The sequence below is a fragment of the Indicator indicator genome, chromosome 23 (genome assembly GCF_027791375.1).
Source record: "Indicator indicator isolate 239-I01 chromosome 23, UM_Iind_1.1, whole genome shotgun sequence".
Classification (NCBI taxonomy): Eukaryota; Metazoa; Chordata; class Aves; order Piciformes; family Indicatoridae; genus Indicator; species Indicator indicator.
In genome coordinates this window covers 1,147,728-1,166,687 of record NC_072032.1, presented here as the reverse complement: position 1 = coordinate 1,166,687, position 18,960 = coordinate 1,147,728, and the positions used below count along the sequence as shown (strand labels likewise).

Below are 18,960 nucleotides of genomic sequence, written 5' to 3'. Positions count from 1 at the left end.
TGTTCCGTGACGGAGCAGTGCTGGATCAGAGCTGTTCCGTGACAGAGCAGTGCTGGGGCAGAGCTGTGACAGAGCAATGCTGGGGCAGAGCTGTTCCGTGACGGAGCAGTGCTGGGGCAGTGCTGTTCCGTGACGGAGCAGTGCTGGGGCAGTGCTGTTCCGTGTCGGAGCAGTGCTGGGGCAGTGTTGTTCCGTGCTGGGGCAGAGCTGTTCCGTGACGGAGCAGTGCTAAGGCAGTGCTGTTCCGTGCTAGGGCAGTGCTGGGGCAGAGCTGTTCCGTGCTAGGGCAGTGCTGGATCAGAGCTGTTCCGTGACAGAGCAGTGCTGGGGCAGTGCTGTTCCGTGCTGGGGCAGTGCTGGATCAGAGCTGTTCCGTGCTAGGGCAGTGCTGGATCAGAGCTGTTCCGTGACAGAGCAGTGCTGGGGCAGTGCTGTTCCGTGCTGGGGCAGTGCTGGATCAGAGCTGTTCCGTGACGGAGCAGTGCTGGATCAGAGCTGTTCCGTGACGGAGCAGTGCTGGGGCAGTGCTGTTCCGTGCTAGGGCAGTGCTGGATCAGAGCTGTTCCGTGACAGAGCAGTGCTGGGGCAGTGCTGTTCCGTGCTAGGGCAGTGCTGGATCAGAGCTGTTCCGTGACAGAGCAGTGCTGGGGCAGTGCTGTTCCGTGCTGGGGCAGTGCTGGATCAGAGCTGTTCCGTGCTAGGGCAGTGCTGGATCAGAGCTGTTCCGTGACGGAGCAGTGCTGGATCAGAGCTGTTCCATGCTAGGGCAGTGCTGGATCAGAGCTGTTCCGTGACAGAGCAGTGCTGGATCAGAGCTGTTCCGTGACAGAGCAGTGCTGGGGCAGAGCTGTGACAGAGCAGTGCTGGATCAGAGCTGTTCCGTGACAGAGCAGTGCTGGGGCAGAGCTGTTCTGCGCTAGAGCAATGTTGGGACAGGGCTGGGACAGAGCTGTTCTAGGACAGAGCAGTGCTGGGACAAGGCTGGGGCAGAGCTGTTCTGGGACAGAGCAGTGCTGGGACAAGGCTGGGGCAGAGCTGTTCTGGGACAGAGCAGTGCTGGGACAGGACTGGGGCAGAGCTGTTCTGGGACAGAGCAGTGCTGGGACCAGGCTGGGATGCCTTCATTTTCTGTGTGCCTTAGCAAAGCCTTCAGGAGGATCTGCTCCATGATCTTGCAGGAGGAAATGGAGGGAGCTGACAATCCTCACTCGCCGTGGACACTTTGCTTACCTTATTTGATTAACTCAAGCAAGACCATTCTGAGCCTATCATTTGTGCTTTCTGTCCTCCCTACTGAGATCCTTAATAGCATTTTATTTCTGCTGAACTGCAGGGGACATTTCCAGACAATTAATGACCCTTAAAGAGACCCTTAATGGACCACAAGGAAAGCTCAGCTCTGATTTTGTGACAAACCTTCACAAGAGCACCCATCAGGGACAGTGGTTCCAGGAGAGGCATCTCCAGAGCAAACAGAAGATGTCTTTGTACCTGAGGCTTGGAGGAAGGCTGGGGGGCTGGGGGGGCTGGAGGTAGCTCATGCAGTAAAAAATGTGCAATTCTTGCAGCCATGAGCAAACTGACCTTAGATCAGTGCCACAAGGAACCACTGAGCTCTGGGATGAGGCTTCCCACAAGGGGGTTTAAAATCCTTTAGCTTCTCCACATGAGCTTCAGCCCCAGGTCAGTTCATGTCCTGCACCCTCAGCTGCCTTCAGAACCATCTGAGTGCAGGTTTGGATCTGTGGGCAGGGACAGCACAGGGAGGGCCCTGGGAGAGCAGGGCAGGAAGATTCAAACTATTCCCTCAGGACAACATTATCCATGCAAAGCCCTGCTCTGATTGCATCCTGATTATTTCATGCACTTCATAAAAGTGAGGCCAGAACGAGGTGCTGGTAAATAAATGAAGCCTGCAGGAAAATCAATCTGCAGCTGCTGAGGTCTCCTCAAGGAGCTGGGGCTGGGCTGTGGCTCCTGGAGGCAGAGGTGGCCTTGCCTGATGGGGTGTGTGTGAGTGAGCCTGTGGGGGAAACCTGCTGAGGGGCTGTGCTCAGGCACCTGGGCAGAGTGCTGCTCACTTGGCTGCAGTTGTCTGCAGGGCACAGCTCACCACCTGGGCAGAGTGCTGCTCACAGGCTCTGCTTGGTGGTGCCCAGTGACAGGACAAGGACCAACAGGGACAAGCTGGAACCCAGGAGGTTCCACCTCAACATGAGGAGAAAATTCCTTGGTATGAGGCTGCTGGAGGCCTGGAGCAGGCTGCCCAGAGGGAATCATAGAATCAAGAAGTTTGGAAAAGACCTCAGAGATCATCGAGTCCAACCTCTCACCCAGCACCTCAGGACTAACTAAACCCTGGCTCCAAGTGCCATGTCCAATCTTTTTTTGGACACCTCCCTGGGCAGCACATTCCGTGGCCAATTACTCTTTCTGTGAAGAACTTTCTCCTCACCTCCAGCCTAACCTTCCCCCTGCATGGCTTGAGACTGTGTCCTCTTGTTCTGCTGCTGCTTGCCTGGTTGAAGAGCCCAACCCCTACGTGGCTACAACCTCCCTTCAGGTAGTTGTAGAGAGCAATGAGGTCTGCCCTGAGCCTCCTCCAGGCTAAACACCTCCAGCTCCAGAGGTTGTGGAGTCTCCCTCTCTGGAGATATTCAAACCCCACCTGATGTGTTCTGTGTGCCCTGCCCTGGGTGCCCCTGCTCTGGCAGGGGGTTGGACTGGATGAGCTCTGGAGCTCCCTTCCAACCCCTAATGTTCTGTGATTCTGTGATTCCCAGGAAACAGTTTTTGGACAACAGTTTTTTCCCAAAAGGGTTGTCAAGGCCTGAGCCAGGCTGCCCAGGGCAGTGGTGGAGTCCCCATCCCTGCAGGGAATGAAGAGCTGTGCAGATGTGGTGCTGAGGGCCATGGTTTCGTGGTGCCCTGGCAGTGCTGGGTTCATGCTTGGACTTGATCTCAACTAAAACAATTCTATGATTCTGTGTTCAGCTTCCTTGAGGTATTTGTGATCCCCTTAGGAGGGGTTTATAAGGAACCAGAGGATTTAGACCTGGATCCATTTCCAAATCAATTTTCCCTTGATTTGAAGCTTCTCATTAAGCCTCCTTGTGGGGATTACAGAACTGCAGTGAGATGCCTCTGCTTTAGCCTTCCCTGTGCAAAGTTTTGCTTTCAGCAGCTCCTCAACAAAACTCCCTTTGCAGGAGTGGGGCAGAAAGCAGCTGGCATCAGAAACAACTCACACAGGAAAGGAGTGAGACTGGATAGCAGAAATCCAAAGGGAACAATGAGACCTCCAGCTGCTTCCCAGCAATGCCCTCACCTTGGTTCACAGGGTCAGAAGAGTCCCTTGGAAAGGACTTTTGACAAGGGCTTGTTGTGACAGGACAAGAGAGCATGGACTGAAGCTTGAGGAGGAGATTGAGACTGGAGATGAGGAAGAAATTCTTGGCAGTGAGGGTGGGGCAACACTGGCACAGGTTGCCCAGGGAGGCTGTGGCTGTCCCCTGCCTGGAGGTGTTCAAGGCCAGGCTGGATGAGGCCTTGAGCAACCTGGGCTGGTGGGAGGTGTCCCTGCCCATGGCAGGGGGTTGGAACTGGATGAGCTTTGAGGTCCCTTCCAACCCAAACCATTCTGTGAATCTGTGAACAGATCCATCCCTCCCAACTCAAGCCACTGTGAGAACCTGCAGTGTCTGACCCCAGCTGGGTTGTGCTTTCTCTCCTTTGGGCTGTGTAGTGTCAGAAGTCAGACTGCTGCACATCAGATGCACTTCACATAAATCAGGCATGAAGTCAGACTGTGACAAAAGGAGGACAACTGCAGTTTTGTAGTGGTTTGAGTAGGTTTGTGTGAGATGTGGGTTGGGGTTGTGGTTTGTCTCTTTTTCCAAACCTGAGGAGCAGAAGCATCTTTTCAGCCATCTGCATTCAAAACCTGAATGCTGCAAAGCTTATGTAGACTCACAGATTGCATTGGGTTGGAAGGGACCCTCCAAGGGCATCTTGTCCAACCCCTGCAGGCAGCAGGGACACCTCCAGCTACAGCAGGCTGCCCAGGGACACATCCAGGCTGATCCTGAATGTCTCCAGGGACAGAGCCTCCACCACCTCCCTGGGCAGCCTGTTCCAGTGTCTCCCCAGCCTCACTGGGCACAATTTCCTCCTGATGTCCAACCTAACTCTGCCCTGCTCCGCTTTCAAACCATTGCCCCTGGGCCTATCCCTACAGCCCCTTCTGAACAGTCCCTCCCCAGCCTGCCTGCAGCTCCCCTGCAGAGATTGAAATGCAGCTCTAAGATCTCCCTGCAGCCTTCTCTTCTCCAGGCTGAACAGCCCCAACTCTCTCAGCCTGTCCCCACAGCAGACGTTCTCCAGCCTCTGATCATCTTGGTAGCTTCCTCTGGACCCTCTCCAGCAGCTCCAGGTCTCTCTTGTGCTGAGGGTCCCACAGCTGGCCCAGCCCTGCAGGTGAGGTCTCCCCAAGCAGAGCAGAGGGGCAGGATCCTCTCTCTCCAGCTCTGGCCACACTGCTCTGGATGCAGCCCAGGCTGCCCTTGGCCTTCTGTGCTGCCAGTGCCCATTGCTGGCTCCTGTCCAGCTTCTCCCCCCCCAGCACCCCTAAGTCCTTCTCTGCAGGGCTGCTCTCAGTGTCATCACCCCCAGCCTGGATTGATATTGAGGATTGCCTCAACCCAGGTGCAGGACCTTGCACTTTGCCTTGCTGAACCTCATGAGGTTCTCCTCAGCCACCTCTCCAGCCTGCCCAGGTCCCTCTGGATGGGTCCCATCCTGTCCTTCAGGACACCACACCACTCAGCTTGGTGTCATCTGCACATTACTGCCCTAAGTGTGGGAGGTGCAGGGTAGAGAATGCAGCTGTACAGTAACTCCCTGGCCCGGCACACAGACCCAAGCTGCCTGGGTGTGTTTTAAGGCAGTGGTTTGGTTCCTGCCCAAGAACTTTCTGTCCCACCAGGAGTCATTTAGCTGATTTCATCAACTGCCTAGAAAGAAAGCATTCAGCCCGGGGAGAAACAACTCAGCAATTAGCAACACTCAGGTGGCAGTGGCAGGGGCAGCCTTGAAAAGTTCAGGGCAGGCTCAGCTGGAGTGAGGTAGCCAAAGGATTAGGAAAGATTTAGGGATTGAATGCAAGAACAATGGTTTGCAACCACTGCAGAGAGCCTGAAGGTCAGCTGAGGAGGAAAATCCCTCCTGAAAGCATTTGTAAGAAACAAACTTCATTGGGAGAGCAACACAGGGCCTGGAGCTGAACTTCAGTGAAATCACAGAATGGGAGGGGTTGGAAGGGAGCTCCAGAGCTCATCCAGGCCAACCCCCTGCCAGAGCAGGGCACCCAGGGCAGGGCACACAGAACACATCCAGGAGGGGTTGGAAAGGCTCCAGAGAAGGAGACTCCACAACCTCTCTGGGCAGCCTGCTCCAGGCCTCCAGCACCCTCACACCAAAGAAGTTTCTCCTCATGTTGAGGTGGAACCTCCTGGGTTCCAGCTTGTCCCTGTTGCTCTTTGTCCTGTCCCTGGGCACCACCACACAGAGCCTGGCCCCTTCCTCCTGACCCCCACCCCTCAGCTGTTGATAGACATTGATCAGATCCCTCTCAGCCTTCTCCTCCCCACACTAAACAGCCCCAGGGCTCTCAGCCTCTCTTCACAGCAGGGATGTTGAAGGTTATCTGAGAGTATTGTACTGGAGCTGTGGAGCAGCTCAGACAGGCTGCTCAGACAGGTTGTGGAGTCCTCTTCCCTGAGAAGTGGCAGAGCTGTGGTGCTGAGGGCCATGTGTTAGCCCCAGCCCTGGCAGGGTTAGAGAATGGTTGGGCTGCATGCTCTGGAAGGGCTTTTCCAACCCAAACCATTCTGTGACTCTCTCAGAAGCACTTTAGGGGTAAGTCCCTATGGGGAGACACCAAACCAGCACTGCCAGCCCCAGATTGACACTTTTAGGTCCATCCTGGGCACTTGGTGGGCTTGGGAGCAGCTCCATGGGCTGCAGCCAGCCAGGTCCCACAGCCTTTGTCCTGCTAGGGACAGGGCAGCCAAGCACAAGGGTCTGAGTGGTTCAGGTACCAGGCACAGAGCTGGGGCTGCCCCAGGGGGCTGGGGAATGTTCTTGCAGCCCTGCTCTGCCAGGTGGTTTAGGTTGGAGATGAGGAAAGCTTTCTGTGCTGCAAGAGTGGTCAGGGATTGGCAGAGGCTGCCCAGGGAGGTGGTGCAGTCCCCATGCCTGGAGGTGTTCCAGAACCCTGTGGCCATGGCACTTGGGGCCAGGGTTTGATGGCCATGGTGGGGCTGGGTTGAAGATGGGACTGGATGAGCTTGGAGATCTCCTCCAACCAAACCAATTCTATGATCCTCTGAGTGTGATCTGTGAGGCAGGAGCCTGCTGGGGAATTCTGAAGGCAGCTGGCAGAGGAGTTTGCTGCTGTGGAGAGCTGGCAGGCAGCAGGGTCAGGGCTGTACACCAGGGGCTGCTCCTCCTGCAGGCTGTGTGCAGGGCAGGGAGTGCTGGGGCAGCCCCTGGCTTCCTGGTGGCTGAAGAAGCTGCAGGTGGGAGGTCCAGGTGATCAAGACTGCCTGCTGGAATGCAGTGAAATGAGGATGGGAGGGCTTCACTGAAGGAAAAACAGCAGCTCAGGGCAAGTTCTTCTCTCAAAGACCCTGCATGGGGTTCTGGTGTTGTTGGAGCAGGATACAGGATGCTGAGGAGCTTCTGCCATCCAGGAAGCTCCAGGAAGCAATGGGAGCAAAATGGGATGGAGGTTCCTTGAGAAGACCTCTCCTCAGGGCTTGTCCAGCTGTTCAGCTTTTATCCTGAAAGAGCCCTCCAGTGGCTATCAGTGAACCCCTGTGTGCTACACAAGCTCAGCTCCACCCCTGTAGGCCATGCTCCATGCCTCTATGCAGTCAGTACTGGAAGGCTGCTCTAAGGCTCCCTGGAGCCTTCTCTTCTCCAGGGAGAACTCTCCCAGCCTGTCCCCATGGGGGAGGCTCTCCAGCCCTCTGATCATGGCCTTCTCTGGACACCCTCAAACAGGTCCCTGAGCTTCTTGTGCTGAGGCCTCCAGAGCTGCCCCAGCACTGTAAGGAGAGTCTCAGCAGAGCACATCAGAGGGGCAGAATCCCCTCCCTGCCCCTGCTGCCTACACTGCTGGGGACCAGCCCAGGACAGACTGGGGCTGGGCTGGCAGCACTTGGTGCCATGTTTGTCCTGCACCTAAACAAAAGAGCATGTGGCTCAGACTGGAGAGTTTGTTTGTGCTGAAGTCACCCTTAGCCTTTTCTGACAAGAGGAGAAGTGCTCAGCTCCTTTGTAAGCTGAAGATCTTTCTTGGAGGATTTTTCTCTTGCTGACTCAGCAGTGCCCCTGTGCAAGGCTCTGCAGGGCCAAGTTAATGTTCTGCTGCACCTCTTTGCTCCAGGATTAGCTCTTCAAGTCAAAGGTCTACAAGGTGTAGGCAAATATCTGAACTCATTGCATGGGAGCTGCTCCTCCTTCCAGGGGCAGTTCAGTGTGGAGCAGCAGAGTGAAGGCAGCCCAGCTGCAGCACTGGAGACCCTGGGACATGCCCCTGGCTCTAGGTCCTGGGTCAGGGCAATCCTCAGTATAAAGCCAGGCTGGGGGTGATGAGACTGAGAGCAGCCCTGCAGAGAAGGACTTGGGAGTGCTGGTGGGGGAGAAGCTGGACAGGAGCCAGCAATGGGCACTGGCAGCACAGAAGGCCAAGGGCAGCCTGGGCTGCATCCAAAGCAGTGTGGCCAGAGCTGGAGAGAGAGGATCCTGCCCCTCTGCTCTGCTTGGGGAGACCTCACCTGCAGGGCTCTGTCCAGATATGGGACCCTCAATATGAGAGACCTGGATCTGATGGAGAAGGTCCAGAGGAGGCCACAAAGAGGAGGCTGGAGAACCTCTGCTATGGGGACAGGCTGAGAGAGTTGGGGCTGTTCAGGCTGGAGAAGAGAAGGCTGCAGGCAGACCTTAGAGCTGCATTTCAATCTCTGCAGGGGAGCTGCAGGCAGGCCGGGGAGGGACTGTTCAGAAGGGGCTGTGGGGATAGGCCCAGGGGCAATGGATTGAAATTGGAGCAGGGCAGAGTTAGGTTGGAGCTCAGGAGGAAGTTGTGCACGGTGAGGCTGGGGAGACACTGGAACAGGCTGCCCAGGGAGGGGGTTGAGGCTCTGTCCCTGGAGACATTCAGGATCAGCCTGGATGTGTCCCTGGGCAGCCTGCTGTAGCTGGAGGTGTCCCTGCTGCCTGCAGGGGGTTGGACAAAATGACCTTGGAAGGTCCCTTCCAGCCCAGTGCAATCTGTGACTGTGAACAGCTGCAGCCAGCTCTTCATCAATGATCTCACACACTCAGAACCAGCTCTCACCTCGTGGACCTCTTCTTCACCATTATCTGAGCTATTTTTCTGCTCCTCTCCAAAGTTCCCTTGGCACTGGTGAGAACCCCCAGAATTAGTGACACTCAAATCTGCCTTTTCAAGCAATTCCTTCCATTCTGAGATCCTGGGAAACCTTTCAAGCTCTGTTGCAGTGTAGAAAAGCAAGGCCTGGGCAAGCATCCCTGCTCCTGCATGGGAAGTGTAGGCACCACAGTGACTTCAAGTGATGACATTTGTGTTCCTGCAGCTCCATCAGTGAGGAACTGGCCATGAAGTCTTCCCCTTTTCAATCACTACATGGTCATAGTAAAGGGTCTGGTTCTCTTCCCCCTCTACTCAGCCCTGGTGAGACCTCACCTGGAATATTGCATCCAGGTCTGGGCTCCCCAGTTCAGGAGGGACAGGGATCTGCTGGAGAGAGTCCAAGGGAGGGCTCCAAGGATGCTGAAGGACCTGGAGCACTGCCTGGTGAGGAGAGGCTGAGAGCCCTGGGGATGTTTAGTCTGGAGAGGAGAAGGCTGAGAGGGATCTGATCAATGTCTATCAATAGCTGAGGGCTGGGGGTCAGGAGGGAAGGGACAGGGACAGGCTCTGCTCAGTTGTGCCCTGGGATAGGCCAAGGGGCAGTGGATGGAAACTGCAGCACAGGAGGTTCCACCTCAACATGAGGAGGAACTTCTTCACTGTGAGGGTCCAGGAGGCCTGGAACAGGCTGCCCAGAGAGGTTGTGGAGTCTCCTTCTCTGGAGCCTTTGCAGCCCTGTCTGGATGTGTTCCTGTGTGACCTGTACTGGATTCTCTGGTCCTGCTCTGGCAGAGGGTTGGACTCAATGATCTCTTTGGGTCCCTAACATCCTGTGATCTGTGATCCTGTGAACAGGACTGGGGAGGAGCAGCTGAGGGAGCTGGGGGTGTTCAGTCTGGAGAAGAGGAGACTGAGGGGAGACCTCATTGCTCTCTACAGCTCCCTGAAAGGAGATTGGGCACAAGGTGGGGATTGGTCTCTTCTCCCTAGTAAGAAGTGGCAGCACAAGAGGAAATGGCCTCAAGTCGCTGCAGGGGAGGCTTAGGTTGGCTGTTGGAAGAAGCTTCTTGCCTGAAAGGGCTCTCAAACACCGGCACAGGCTGCCGAGGGAGGCGGTGGAGTCTCCATCCCGGCAGTGTTCAAAGGCATGTGGCCATGGCTGGCTTGGTGTCCGTGGTGGTGCTGGGCTGACACTTGGACTCGATGGTCTGCCTGGAGCCTTCTCTTCTCCAGGCTGCACAGCACCAACTCGAAGCCCCAGCCCAGCAGGGCTGCTGCAGAGCACCCAGCAGTGCTTCCTGCAGCACAGGACCCCCCCGGAAGCTTCCCTCAGGCTCAGATTTACCAAGCCCCTGCTCAGCACAAAGCTGAAGGAGCTCACATCTGGTGTGGGGCCAGAAGGCACTGGAGCTGGAATGGTTTTCTTGGCTTTTGGAGAGGTTTCAGAGAGAGAGCAGAGTGCAGAGCAGCATCAGCTCCTGCTCAGCTCACTCCCAGAGCAGGCTGAGTGAGGAGGGACTCAGGCACCAAGCTCTGCTCTGATGAAGGAGAAATATAAAATCAAAGAATATTGGTGGAGGGACCTTTGATTTTCTGCCCCTATATTGGAAAAGGGACCTTTGATTTTTCTAAGGCGGTGCTGGGCTGGCGCTCGGACTGGGGGGGTCCCAGAGGTGGTTCGCAGCCTTTGTGAGCGGCGGTTGGGTTCCCCTGCAGCGGGATGCAGCCTGCTCCGTCCGACCCGCAGGAGCCACAAGCACCGCTAGATGTCAGAGCTGCCTCGCTGCTGCGCCCTGCTCCCGGGACTGCTGCGCCCTGCTCCCGGGACTGCTGGCGCCCTGCTCCCGGGACTGCTGCGCCCTGCTCCCGGGACTGCTGGCGCCCTGCTTCCGGGACTGCTGCGCCCTGCTCCCGGGACTGCTGGCGCCCTGCTTCCGGGACTGCTGCGCCCTGCTCCCGGGACTGCTGGCGCCCTGCTCCCGGGACTGCTGCGCCCTGCTCCCGGGACTGCTGGCGCCCTGCTCCCGGGACTGCTGGCACTCTGCTCCCGGGACTGCTGGCACCCTGCTCCCGGAACTGCTGGCACTCTGCTCCCGGGACTGCTGGCACCTGCTCCCGGGACTGCTGGCACCCTGCTCCCGGAACTGCTGGCACCCTGCTCCCGGAACTGCTGGCACCTGCTCCCGGGACTGCTGGCGCCCTGCTCCCGGAACTGCTGGCACTCTGCTCCCGGGACTGCTGCACCCTGCTCCCGGGACTGCTGGCACCTGCTCCCGGGACTGCTGGCACTCTGCTCCCGGGACTGCTGGCACTCTGCTCCCGGGACTGCTGCGCCCTGCTCCCGGGACTGCTGGCACTCTGCTCCCGGGACTGCTGCGCCCTGCTCCCGGGACTGCTGGCACCTGCTCCCGGGACTGCTGGCACTCTGCTCCCGGGACTGCTGCACCCTGCTCCCGGGACTGCTGGCACTCTGCTCCCGGGACTGCTGGCACTCTGCTCCCGGGACTGCTGCGCCCTGCTCTCGGGACTGCTGGCACCTGCTCCCGGGACTACTGGCACTCTGCTCCCGGGACTACTGGCACTCTGCTCCCGGGACTGCTGGCACTCTGCTCCCGGGACTGCTGGCACCTGCTCCCGGGACTGCTGGCACTCTGCTCCCGGGACTGCTGCACCCTGCTCCCGGAACTGCTGGCACTCTGCTCCCGGGACTGCTGCACCCTGCTCCCGGGACTGCTGGCACTCTGCTCCCGGGACTGCTGGCACTCTGCTCCCGGGACTGCTGGCACTTGCTCCCGGACTGCTGGCACTCTGCTCCCGGGACTGCTGGCACTTTGCTCCCGGAACTGCTGGCACTCTGCTCCCGGGACTGCTGCACCTGCTCCCGGGACTGCTGCGCCCTGCTCCCGGGACTGCTGGCACTCTGCTCCCGGGACTGCTGGCACTCTGCTCCCGGGACTGCTGCACCCTGCTCCCGGGACTGCTGGCACCTGCTCCCGGGACTACTGGCACCTGCTCCCGGGACTGCTGGCACTCTGCTCCCGGGACTGCTGCACCCTGCTCCCGGGACTGCTGGCACCTGCTCCCGGGACTACTGGCACCTGCTCCCGGGACTGCTGGCACTCTGCTCCCGGGACTGCTGCACCCGGCTCCCGGGACTGCTGCGACCTGCTCCCGGGACTGCAGGCACTCTGCTCCCGGGACTGCTGCACCCGGCTCCCGGGACTGCTGGCACTCTGCTCCCGGGACTGCTGGCACTCTGCTCCCGGGACTGCTGCGCCCTGCTCCCGGGACTGCTGGCACCCTGCTCCCGGGACTGCTGGCACTCTGCTCCCGGGACTGCTGCGCCCTGCTCCCGGGACTGCTGGCACCCTGCTCCCGGGGCTGCTGGCACCCTGCTCCCGGGACTGCTGGCACCCTGCTCCCGGGACTGCTGGCACCCTGCTCCCGGGGCTCCTGCACCCTGCTCCCGGGGCTGCTGGCACCCTGCTCCCGGGGCTGCTGCGCTGGAGCTGGGTTGGATCACAGCATCATAGGGTGTCAAGGGTTGGAAGGGACCTTCGGAGATCATCAAGTCCAGCCCCAAGGAAAAGGGAACTGGAGCAGGATCTCTGCAAGTGCAGCTGAAGAGCAACAAACGAGGACCATGCAAGCAATCCAAGCTGCTGCCCAGAGGAAGGCCAAGAGGCTTTAGGAGAGATCTCTCTAGAGCAAAGTATCTGTGAGCTTCTGAAATGCTCTGGTTTCAGGCAGAAAAAGACTCTGCAGCTTGTTGAGTGTGAAGGAACTACAGAACAGCTCAGGCTGGAAAGGACCTCCACTCAGGAGCAGCCTGAATGTGTCCCTGTGCAGCCTGCTCTAGCTGAGGTGTCCCTGCTGCCTGCAGGGGGTTGGACAAGATGCCCTTGGAGAGTCCCTTCCAACCCAATGCAATCTGTGTCAGTCTGAGCAGATTCCATCTCTCTTTCAAAGGCAGCTTCACAGCAGTTACCTCCCCCAGGCCTGAGGGAATCCTTCCTTCTTTGAGCAGAGCAGAGGCAGAGCCCCAGCCTGGGTCAGCATCATGCACAGGAAAACAGTCCCGAAGCTGAGGATCAGGAATTCATTTATCTACTCTCCTGTGACCACTAACTTGTCTTCCGGATTCCTTTTTCACTCCATGGCAACACTTACTGCAAACAAAACTGAAACTGCATGTCTGTGATGTTGCTGTTGAAGCATTCCCTGAAGAGAGGAAATCATCCAAACCCAGACTACACCCCATGGAAATTGAAATAACAATGGAAAAGGGATCACCACGGATCAGCCTGCAGAGAAGGCTCCAGGGAGACCTTAGAGCAGCTTCCAGTACCTGAAGGAGCTCCAGGAGAGCTGGGGAGGGACTTTTGACAAGGGCTGGGAGTGACAGGATGAGGGACAATGGATTGGATCCTGAGGAGGGGAGACTGAGACTGGAGATGAGGAAGAAATTCTTTGCAGTGAGGGTGGTGAGACAGTGGCACAGGGTGCCCAGGGAGGTTGTGGATGCCTCCACCCTGGAGGTGTTCAAGGCCAGGCTGGATGAGGCCTTGAGCAAGCTGGGCTGGTAGGAGGGGTCCCTGGCCACACATGGATGATCTTGAAGGCCCCTTCCAGCCCATTCTGTCACTCTGTGAATGGATCCCAGATGAGATTCCAGATACCCAGAGAGCAGATGGCTCCACCTCTGCTTAGGCTTCCCAGGATGGGTTATGGAGATAAAGAGCTGCTGCAACTCCCATTGCAGTTACTGGAAGGGGAAATGAACAAACTTCAGAAGTTTTAGACCAAAAAAAAAAAAAAAAAAAAAAAGGTGGTTTCTAGGTCTTCAAGTTCATCTTCAAGCTGGGACAGATCATCTTTTTCCTGATGTTCTGTAAAATCAAACTGCAAGGAAATTTTGGAAGATTCACAAAGTTGGGTAACTTTGAAAGATCACTTTGGGAATGAGGATTTCTTCCCTTTGCATAGGATCAGAGAATGGTTTGGGTTGGAAAAGCTTTCTGAGATCATCCAGTCCAACCCCCAACCCAGCACCACCATGGCCACTAAACCATGGCCCCAGGTTCAATACCAGAACACCTCCAGGCATGGGGACTCCACCACCTCCCTGGGCAGCCTGTGCCAATCCCTGACCACTCTTGCAGCAAAGAAATTTTTCATCTCCAACCTAACCCTCCCCTGGCACAATTCCAGGCCATTTCCTCTCCTTCTCTCACCTGATCCTAGGGAGCAGAGCCCAACCCCCACCTGGCTCCAGCCTCCTCTCAGGAGCTGCAGAGAGCAATGAGGTCTCCCTCAGCCTCCTCTTCTCCACACCAAACACCCCCAGCTCCCTCAGCTGCTCCTCCCCAGCCCTCTTCTCCAAACCCTTCCCCAGCTTTGTTGCCCTTCTCTGGACCTGCTCCAGCTCCTCAATGCCCTTTGTGGAGTGAGGAGCCCAAACCTGAACCCAGCACTCAAGCTGTGGCCTCCCCAGTGCTGAGCCCAGGGGCACCATCCCTGCCCTGCTCCTGCTGCCCACACTATTGCTGATCCAGGCCAGGCTGCTGGTGCCCTTCTTGCCCAGCTGGGCACCCCCTGGCTGGTGTTCAGCTGCTGTCACCCAGCACCCTCAGGGCTTTCTCTGCTGGGCAGTTTCCAGCCACCCTGCCCCAAGTCTGGAGCCTTCATGGGTTGTTGTGACCCAGGTGCAGGACCTGGCACTTGATTTTGTTTTCCTCCTCCTCTGCTGGAGCTGCTGGATCACAGCACAGGCTTTGGTTACATCCAGCTGCTCACAGGGCTGGTGCTGGTTTCTGTCTCTTCCTTTACTCTTCTCTTTTACTTTATCATTAGTTCCATCCCAGCTGGTTTAGTTTCTCTCCCACCCACTCAGTGTCTCTCCCTCATTCCCTTTCTCTTCCCTTTGGGAAGCAGAGGGCTTCATGGAGAGCCTCTGGCACTCATGTAGTGGCCAGCCCAGCCCTGCCCCTTGGCAGAGGTGGGAGGAGGTGATTCACTTTACCTAAACACTTCATTTATTTCTACTTAGTTTAATTAATTGAGTTTAATTGCTTCCCCTATTAACCAAAGGCTAATTAACTTCCATCTGAAGCCCTCTCTTGCTGCATTATTTTTGCCCTGGCCTCATGTTTCATTATCTCTCCTCCTTATTAACTTCAGTGCTGCTGTTGCTCCCTCTTGACAACTTTGTCTTCCCCAGGGCCAAGTGGATGCATGAACCAGAGCCAATGGCAGCTCAGTTCTGCATCCCCTGCTGTGTGTGGTCCAAAAGGCCAGGCCAGGGCTGGACTGCAGCTTCCCACCACAGTCAGCCACAGCCACCCTGCCTTGGGCTTTCCAAGGACAGCTCCTCCCCCCCACTTCTGCCATTTTTTTATCCCAAGGAAATCTTTTAAGGTTCTTTTAAAGAGCACCTTGAAAGATGGAAGTCCACAGAGCAAACCACCCCAGGTGTCTTCAGCCAGTTCAGGCTCTTGGGAGCAGCTCACTGGTGTGGCCATAGCAGAACTATTCCTGCCCAGGGAAGTCCCACAGAATGCATGGGGTTGGAAGGGACCCTCCAAGGGCATCCTGTCCAACCCCCTGCAGGCAGCAGGAACACCTCCACCTACAGCAGGCTGCCCAGGGACACATCCAGGCTGATCCTGAATGTCTGCAGGGACAGAGCCTCCACCACTTCCCTGGGCAGCCTGTTCCAGTGTCTCACCAGCCTCACTGTGCACAACTTCCTCCTGATGTCCAACCTAACTCTGCCCTGCTCCAGTTTCAAACCATTGCCCCTGGTCCTGTCCCCACAGCCCCTTCTGAACAGTCCCTCCCCAGCCTGCCTGCAGCTCCCCTGCAGAGATTGAAATGCAGCTCTAAGGTCTGCCTGGAGCCTTCTCTTCTCCAGGTTGAACAACCTCAACTCGAAGCCCCAGCCCAGCAGGGCCATCTGCTGCAGAGCACCCAGCAGTGCTTCCTGCAGCACAGGACCCCCCAGAAGCTTCCCTCAGGCTCAGATTTACCAAGCCCCTGCTCAGCACAAAGCTGAAGGAGCTCACATCTGGTGTGGGGCCAGAAGGCACTGGAGCTGGAATGGTTTTCTTGGCTTTTGGAGAGGTTTCAGAGAGAGAGCAGAGTGCAGAGCAGCATCAGCTCCTGCTCAGCTCACTCCCAGAGCAGGCTGAGTGAGGAGGGACTCAGGCACCAAGCTCTGCTCTGATGAAGGAGAAATATAAAATCAAAGAATATTGGTGGAGGGACCTTTGATTTTCTGCCCCTATATTGGAAAAGGGACCTTTGATTTTCTGCCCCTATAGCAGAGACCCTTTACTGATCAAAGGAGGTAATGTGTAACTACACATTACAAGCATTGGGCTGCACAAGACCAGACCCAGGTTCTCCATCAAAGGGGTACCTACAGCCACCAGGTGAATATTTAACCATAAAGGGTCAAGGTTTGCATCCTTCTTTTGACTGAAAAAGCAGAAACCGTTAGTCTAAGAGATAAGAGGAACTGGGACACGATGAAAAACAAGCAGTTGGACCAAAGGTGAAAAACACCCTGGGAGGAAGACTCTTACTTCATCCCCAAAGGCCACCCAAATGATCACAGGAGGAGGGAACCTGGGTGGAGGATGGGAGGACACCTGTGTTAAGGAGTTCCTGGAAAGAATTTGCATCACAGAATCAAGCAGGTTGGAAAAGACCTCAGAGCTCATCCAGTCCAGCCCATCACCCAGCACCAGCTAACCAACTACCCCATGGCACTGAGTGCCTCAGCCAGGCTTGTTTTAAACACTGCCAGGGATGGGGACTCCACCAATTCCCTGGGCAGCACATCCCAATGGCCAATCTGTCTGGGAAGAACTTCTTTCTAAGACCAAGCCTAAACTCCCTGGCAGAGCTTGAGACTGTGTCCTCTCCTGTCACTGCTTCCCTGGGAGAAGAGCCCAACCCCCACCTGCCTACAACCTCCCTTCAGGTAGTTGTAGAGAGCAATGAGGTCTGCCCTGAGCCTCCTCTTCTCCAGGCTGAACACCCCCAGCTCCCTCAGCCTCTCCTCACAGGGCTGTGCTCCAGACCCCTCCCCACCTTTGTTGCCCTTCTCTGGACACCTTCCAGCATCTCAACATCTTTCTTAAACTGAGGGGCCCGGAACTGGACACAGCACTCAAGGTGTGGCCTGAGCAGTGCTGAGCACAGGGCAGGATGACTTCCCTGCTCCTGCTGGCCACACTATTGCTGATCCAGGCCAGGATGCCATTGGCCTTCTTGGCCACCTGGGCACACTGCTGGCTCCTGTTCAGCTGCTGTCACCCAGCACCCCCAGGTCCCTCTCTGCCTGGCTGCTCTCCAGCCACTCTGTCCCCAGCCTGTAGAACTGCTTGGGGTTGTTGTGGCCAATGTGCAGAGCCTGTCCAGGTCCCTCTGCAGAGCCTCCTACCCTCCAACAGATCCACACCGGCTCCCAGCTTGGTGTCATCTGCAAACTCACTGATGATGGACTCAATCCCCTCCTCCAGATCATCACTAAAGATACTGAACAGGATGGGGCCCAGCACTGATCCCTGGGGGACACCACTGGTGACTATTCCCCACACCTGTTCTCAGAGAACTCATCAATCTGTGCTTTTATCACAACAATCCCTGTGTGTACTGGCACAGGGGGTACAGGTTTGGTGGAGAGATCCCCCCTGTACCCAGAGCTGCGATAAACATTCCTGCTCCAGACCTCTCTGGAGCTGTGGGGCTCATTTCATAGAATCACAGAATCAGTCAGGTTTGGAAGGGACCACAAGGATCATCCAGTTCCAACCCCCTGCCATGGGCAGGGACACCTCACACTACAGCAGGCTGGCCAGAGCCTCATCCAGCCTGACTGCAAACACCTCCAGGGATGGAGCCTCAACCACCTCCCTGGACAACCCATTCCAGGCTCTCACCACTCTCATGGGGAAGAACTTCTTCCTCACATCCAGCCTGAATCTCCCCATTTCCAGCTTTGTTCCATTCCCCCCAGTCCTGTCACTACCTGATAGCCTAAAAAGTCTCTCCCCAGCTTTCTTGTAGCCCCCTTCAGATCCTGGAAGGCCACAAGAAGGTCACCTTGGAGCCTTCTCTTCTCCAACCTGAACAGCCCCAAGTCTCCCAGTCTGTTCTCATAGGAGAGGTGCTCCAGCCCTCTGCACATCAGCTCCACTGCTTTCTGCTTCACTGGGATCACCTCAGGAGTCCAAGGTGCATCCCAAACCCTGACCCCATGGCAGGGAGCAGGGCTTGGCAAACCCAACTGCAGCAGCAGGCTTGCAGGAAGAGAGATCTCTGGAGAGATAGTGTAGTGGCGCTGGCATGTTGTGGGCTGGATGGTGCCCAGCTGGCTCCCAAGGAGCCTTCAGAATCAGCAGAATGGATGTGCAGGGAGGGGAGGCTGAAAGCCACAAAAATAGCTCTTTTTTAGAGACAAAAGCAGCTGTGTTTAGATGCAGAGGTCTGGGACAGACAAATTTAAGAGAGGAGAGCTGCAGCCAATGAGTGGTCATTGGATAATCTGCTTCATTAACCCTTGAAAGCTTTAAGCAGAAAGCCCAAATGCAGAGAGAAAATCTGGCCTGGGGGAAGGGCCCTTGGAAGGGGCAGAAGTTAGCCTGAGGATGCCCACACCAAAGTCACTTTGAGAACCAAACGACCACCAGAGATGGTAGAAGAGTTTTATTTGAGTCCACAGGACAAAGAGAAGCCTTGCATCTGGACATCAGAACCATGCAAAGCACCTGGACACCCAGAACAAGAACAAGGTGTTGGAGGAGTGGCTCTCTCCTGCTACATGTGGAAAACCTGGGCAGGAAGACTTCTCCTGTGCCTTCTGCTCTGTCCTTCCCCAACCCAACCAGCTGCCAGCAGGGGGGACAAGGAACCTCCAGCTGCCACCCAGCAGTGTTCCACCTGCCCATAGCTGCTGAGAGCTGCTTCTCCACACTTCATCAAGGACTCAGCTTTTCTCTGGCTTAACAAAGTCCCAAACATCTCCAACTACAGGAACAGACTTTCATCAGAGGTACTGGAATCATGGAGAGCAGCGTTGGGCTCAAAAACAAAACAACACAAAACAGAAATGTCCCCTCCAGAACAGGACCTTAGTTATGTCCCATACAAAAGGATGCAGAGATCAGCAGAATGGCCACGTCCACAGAGGACAACTGCACATCCCAAAGGGCTCCAAAAAGTGGTGTAGAAAAAGAAAAGGCAAGAAAATCCCGAACCAAAAAGGTTCCAAATAAGGCATCAGCAGGTCCCCACTGCATGTGCTCCTGGTGGGCATCACCCTCCCAGCCAGGGTGGGCAGGGTGGTACTTGTGATCTGGGTCACCAGCACCATCAGCACTCCACACCTGGGTCACCAGCACCACCAGCACTCCACACCTGGGTCACCAGCACTCCACACCTGGGTCACCAGCACCACCAGCACTCCACACCTGGGTCACCAGCACCACCAGCACCCAGAAGGGTTCAAGTTC

General features: G+C 56.5%; 1 protein-coding gene across 1 annotated transcript; it reads right to left on the bottom strand.

The window, feature by feature from the left end:
* Window positions 1-10,039: 10,039 nt before the first annotated feature.
* LOC128974720 (mucin-19-like) lies at window positions 10,040-18,821 on the bottom strand. Its single transcript, XM_054391416.1, has 2 exons — window positions 18,797-18,821; window positions 10,040-11,949 (listed from the first exon to the last, which is right to left on the bottom strand). Exons 1-2 carry the CDS (start codon window positions 18,819-18,821, stop codon window positions 10,040-10,042), a joined length of 1,935 nt encoding a protein of 644 aa, XP_054247391.1.
* Window positions 18,822-18,960: the final 139 nt, after the last annotated feature.

What these genes read in the sequence shown, in the direction of transcription:
- LOC128974720 (XM_054391416.1), bottom strand. Translation starts at nt 18,821, where the DNA reads ATGGTGCTGGTGACCCAGATCACAA. An exon ending in GCTGGTGACCCAGATCACAA is followed by an intron (nt 11,950 to 18,796) that starts GTACCACCCTGC and finishes GATCCAACCCAG; the next exon opens with CTCCAGCGCAGCAGCCCCGG.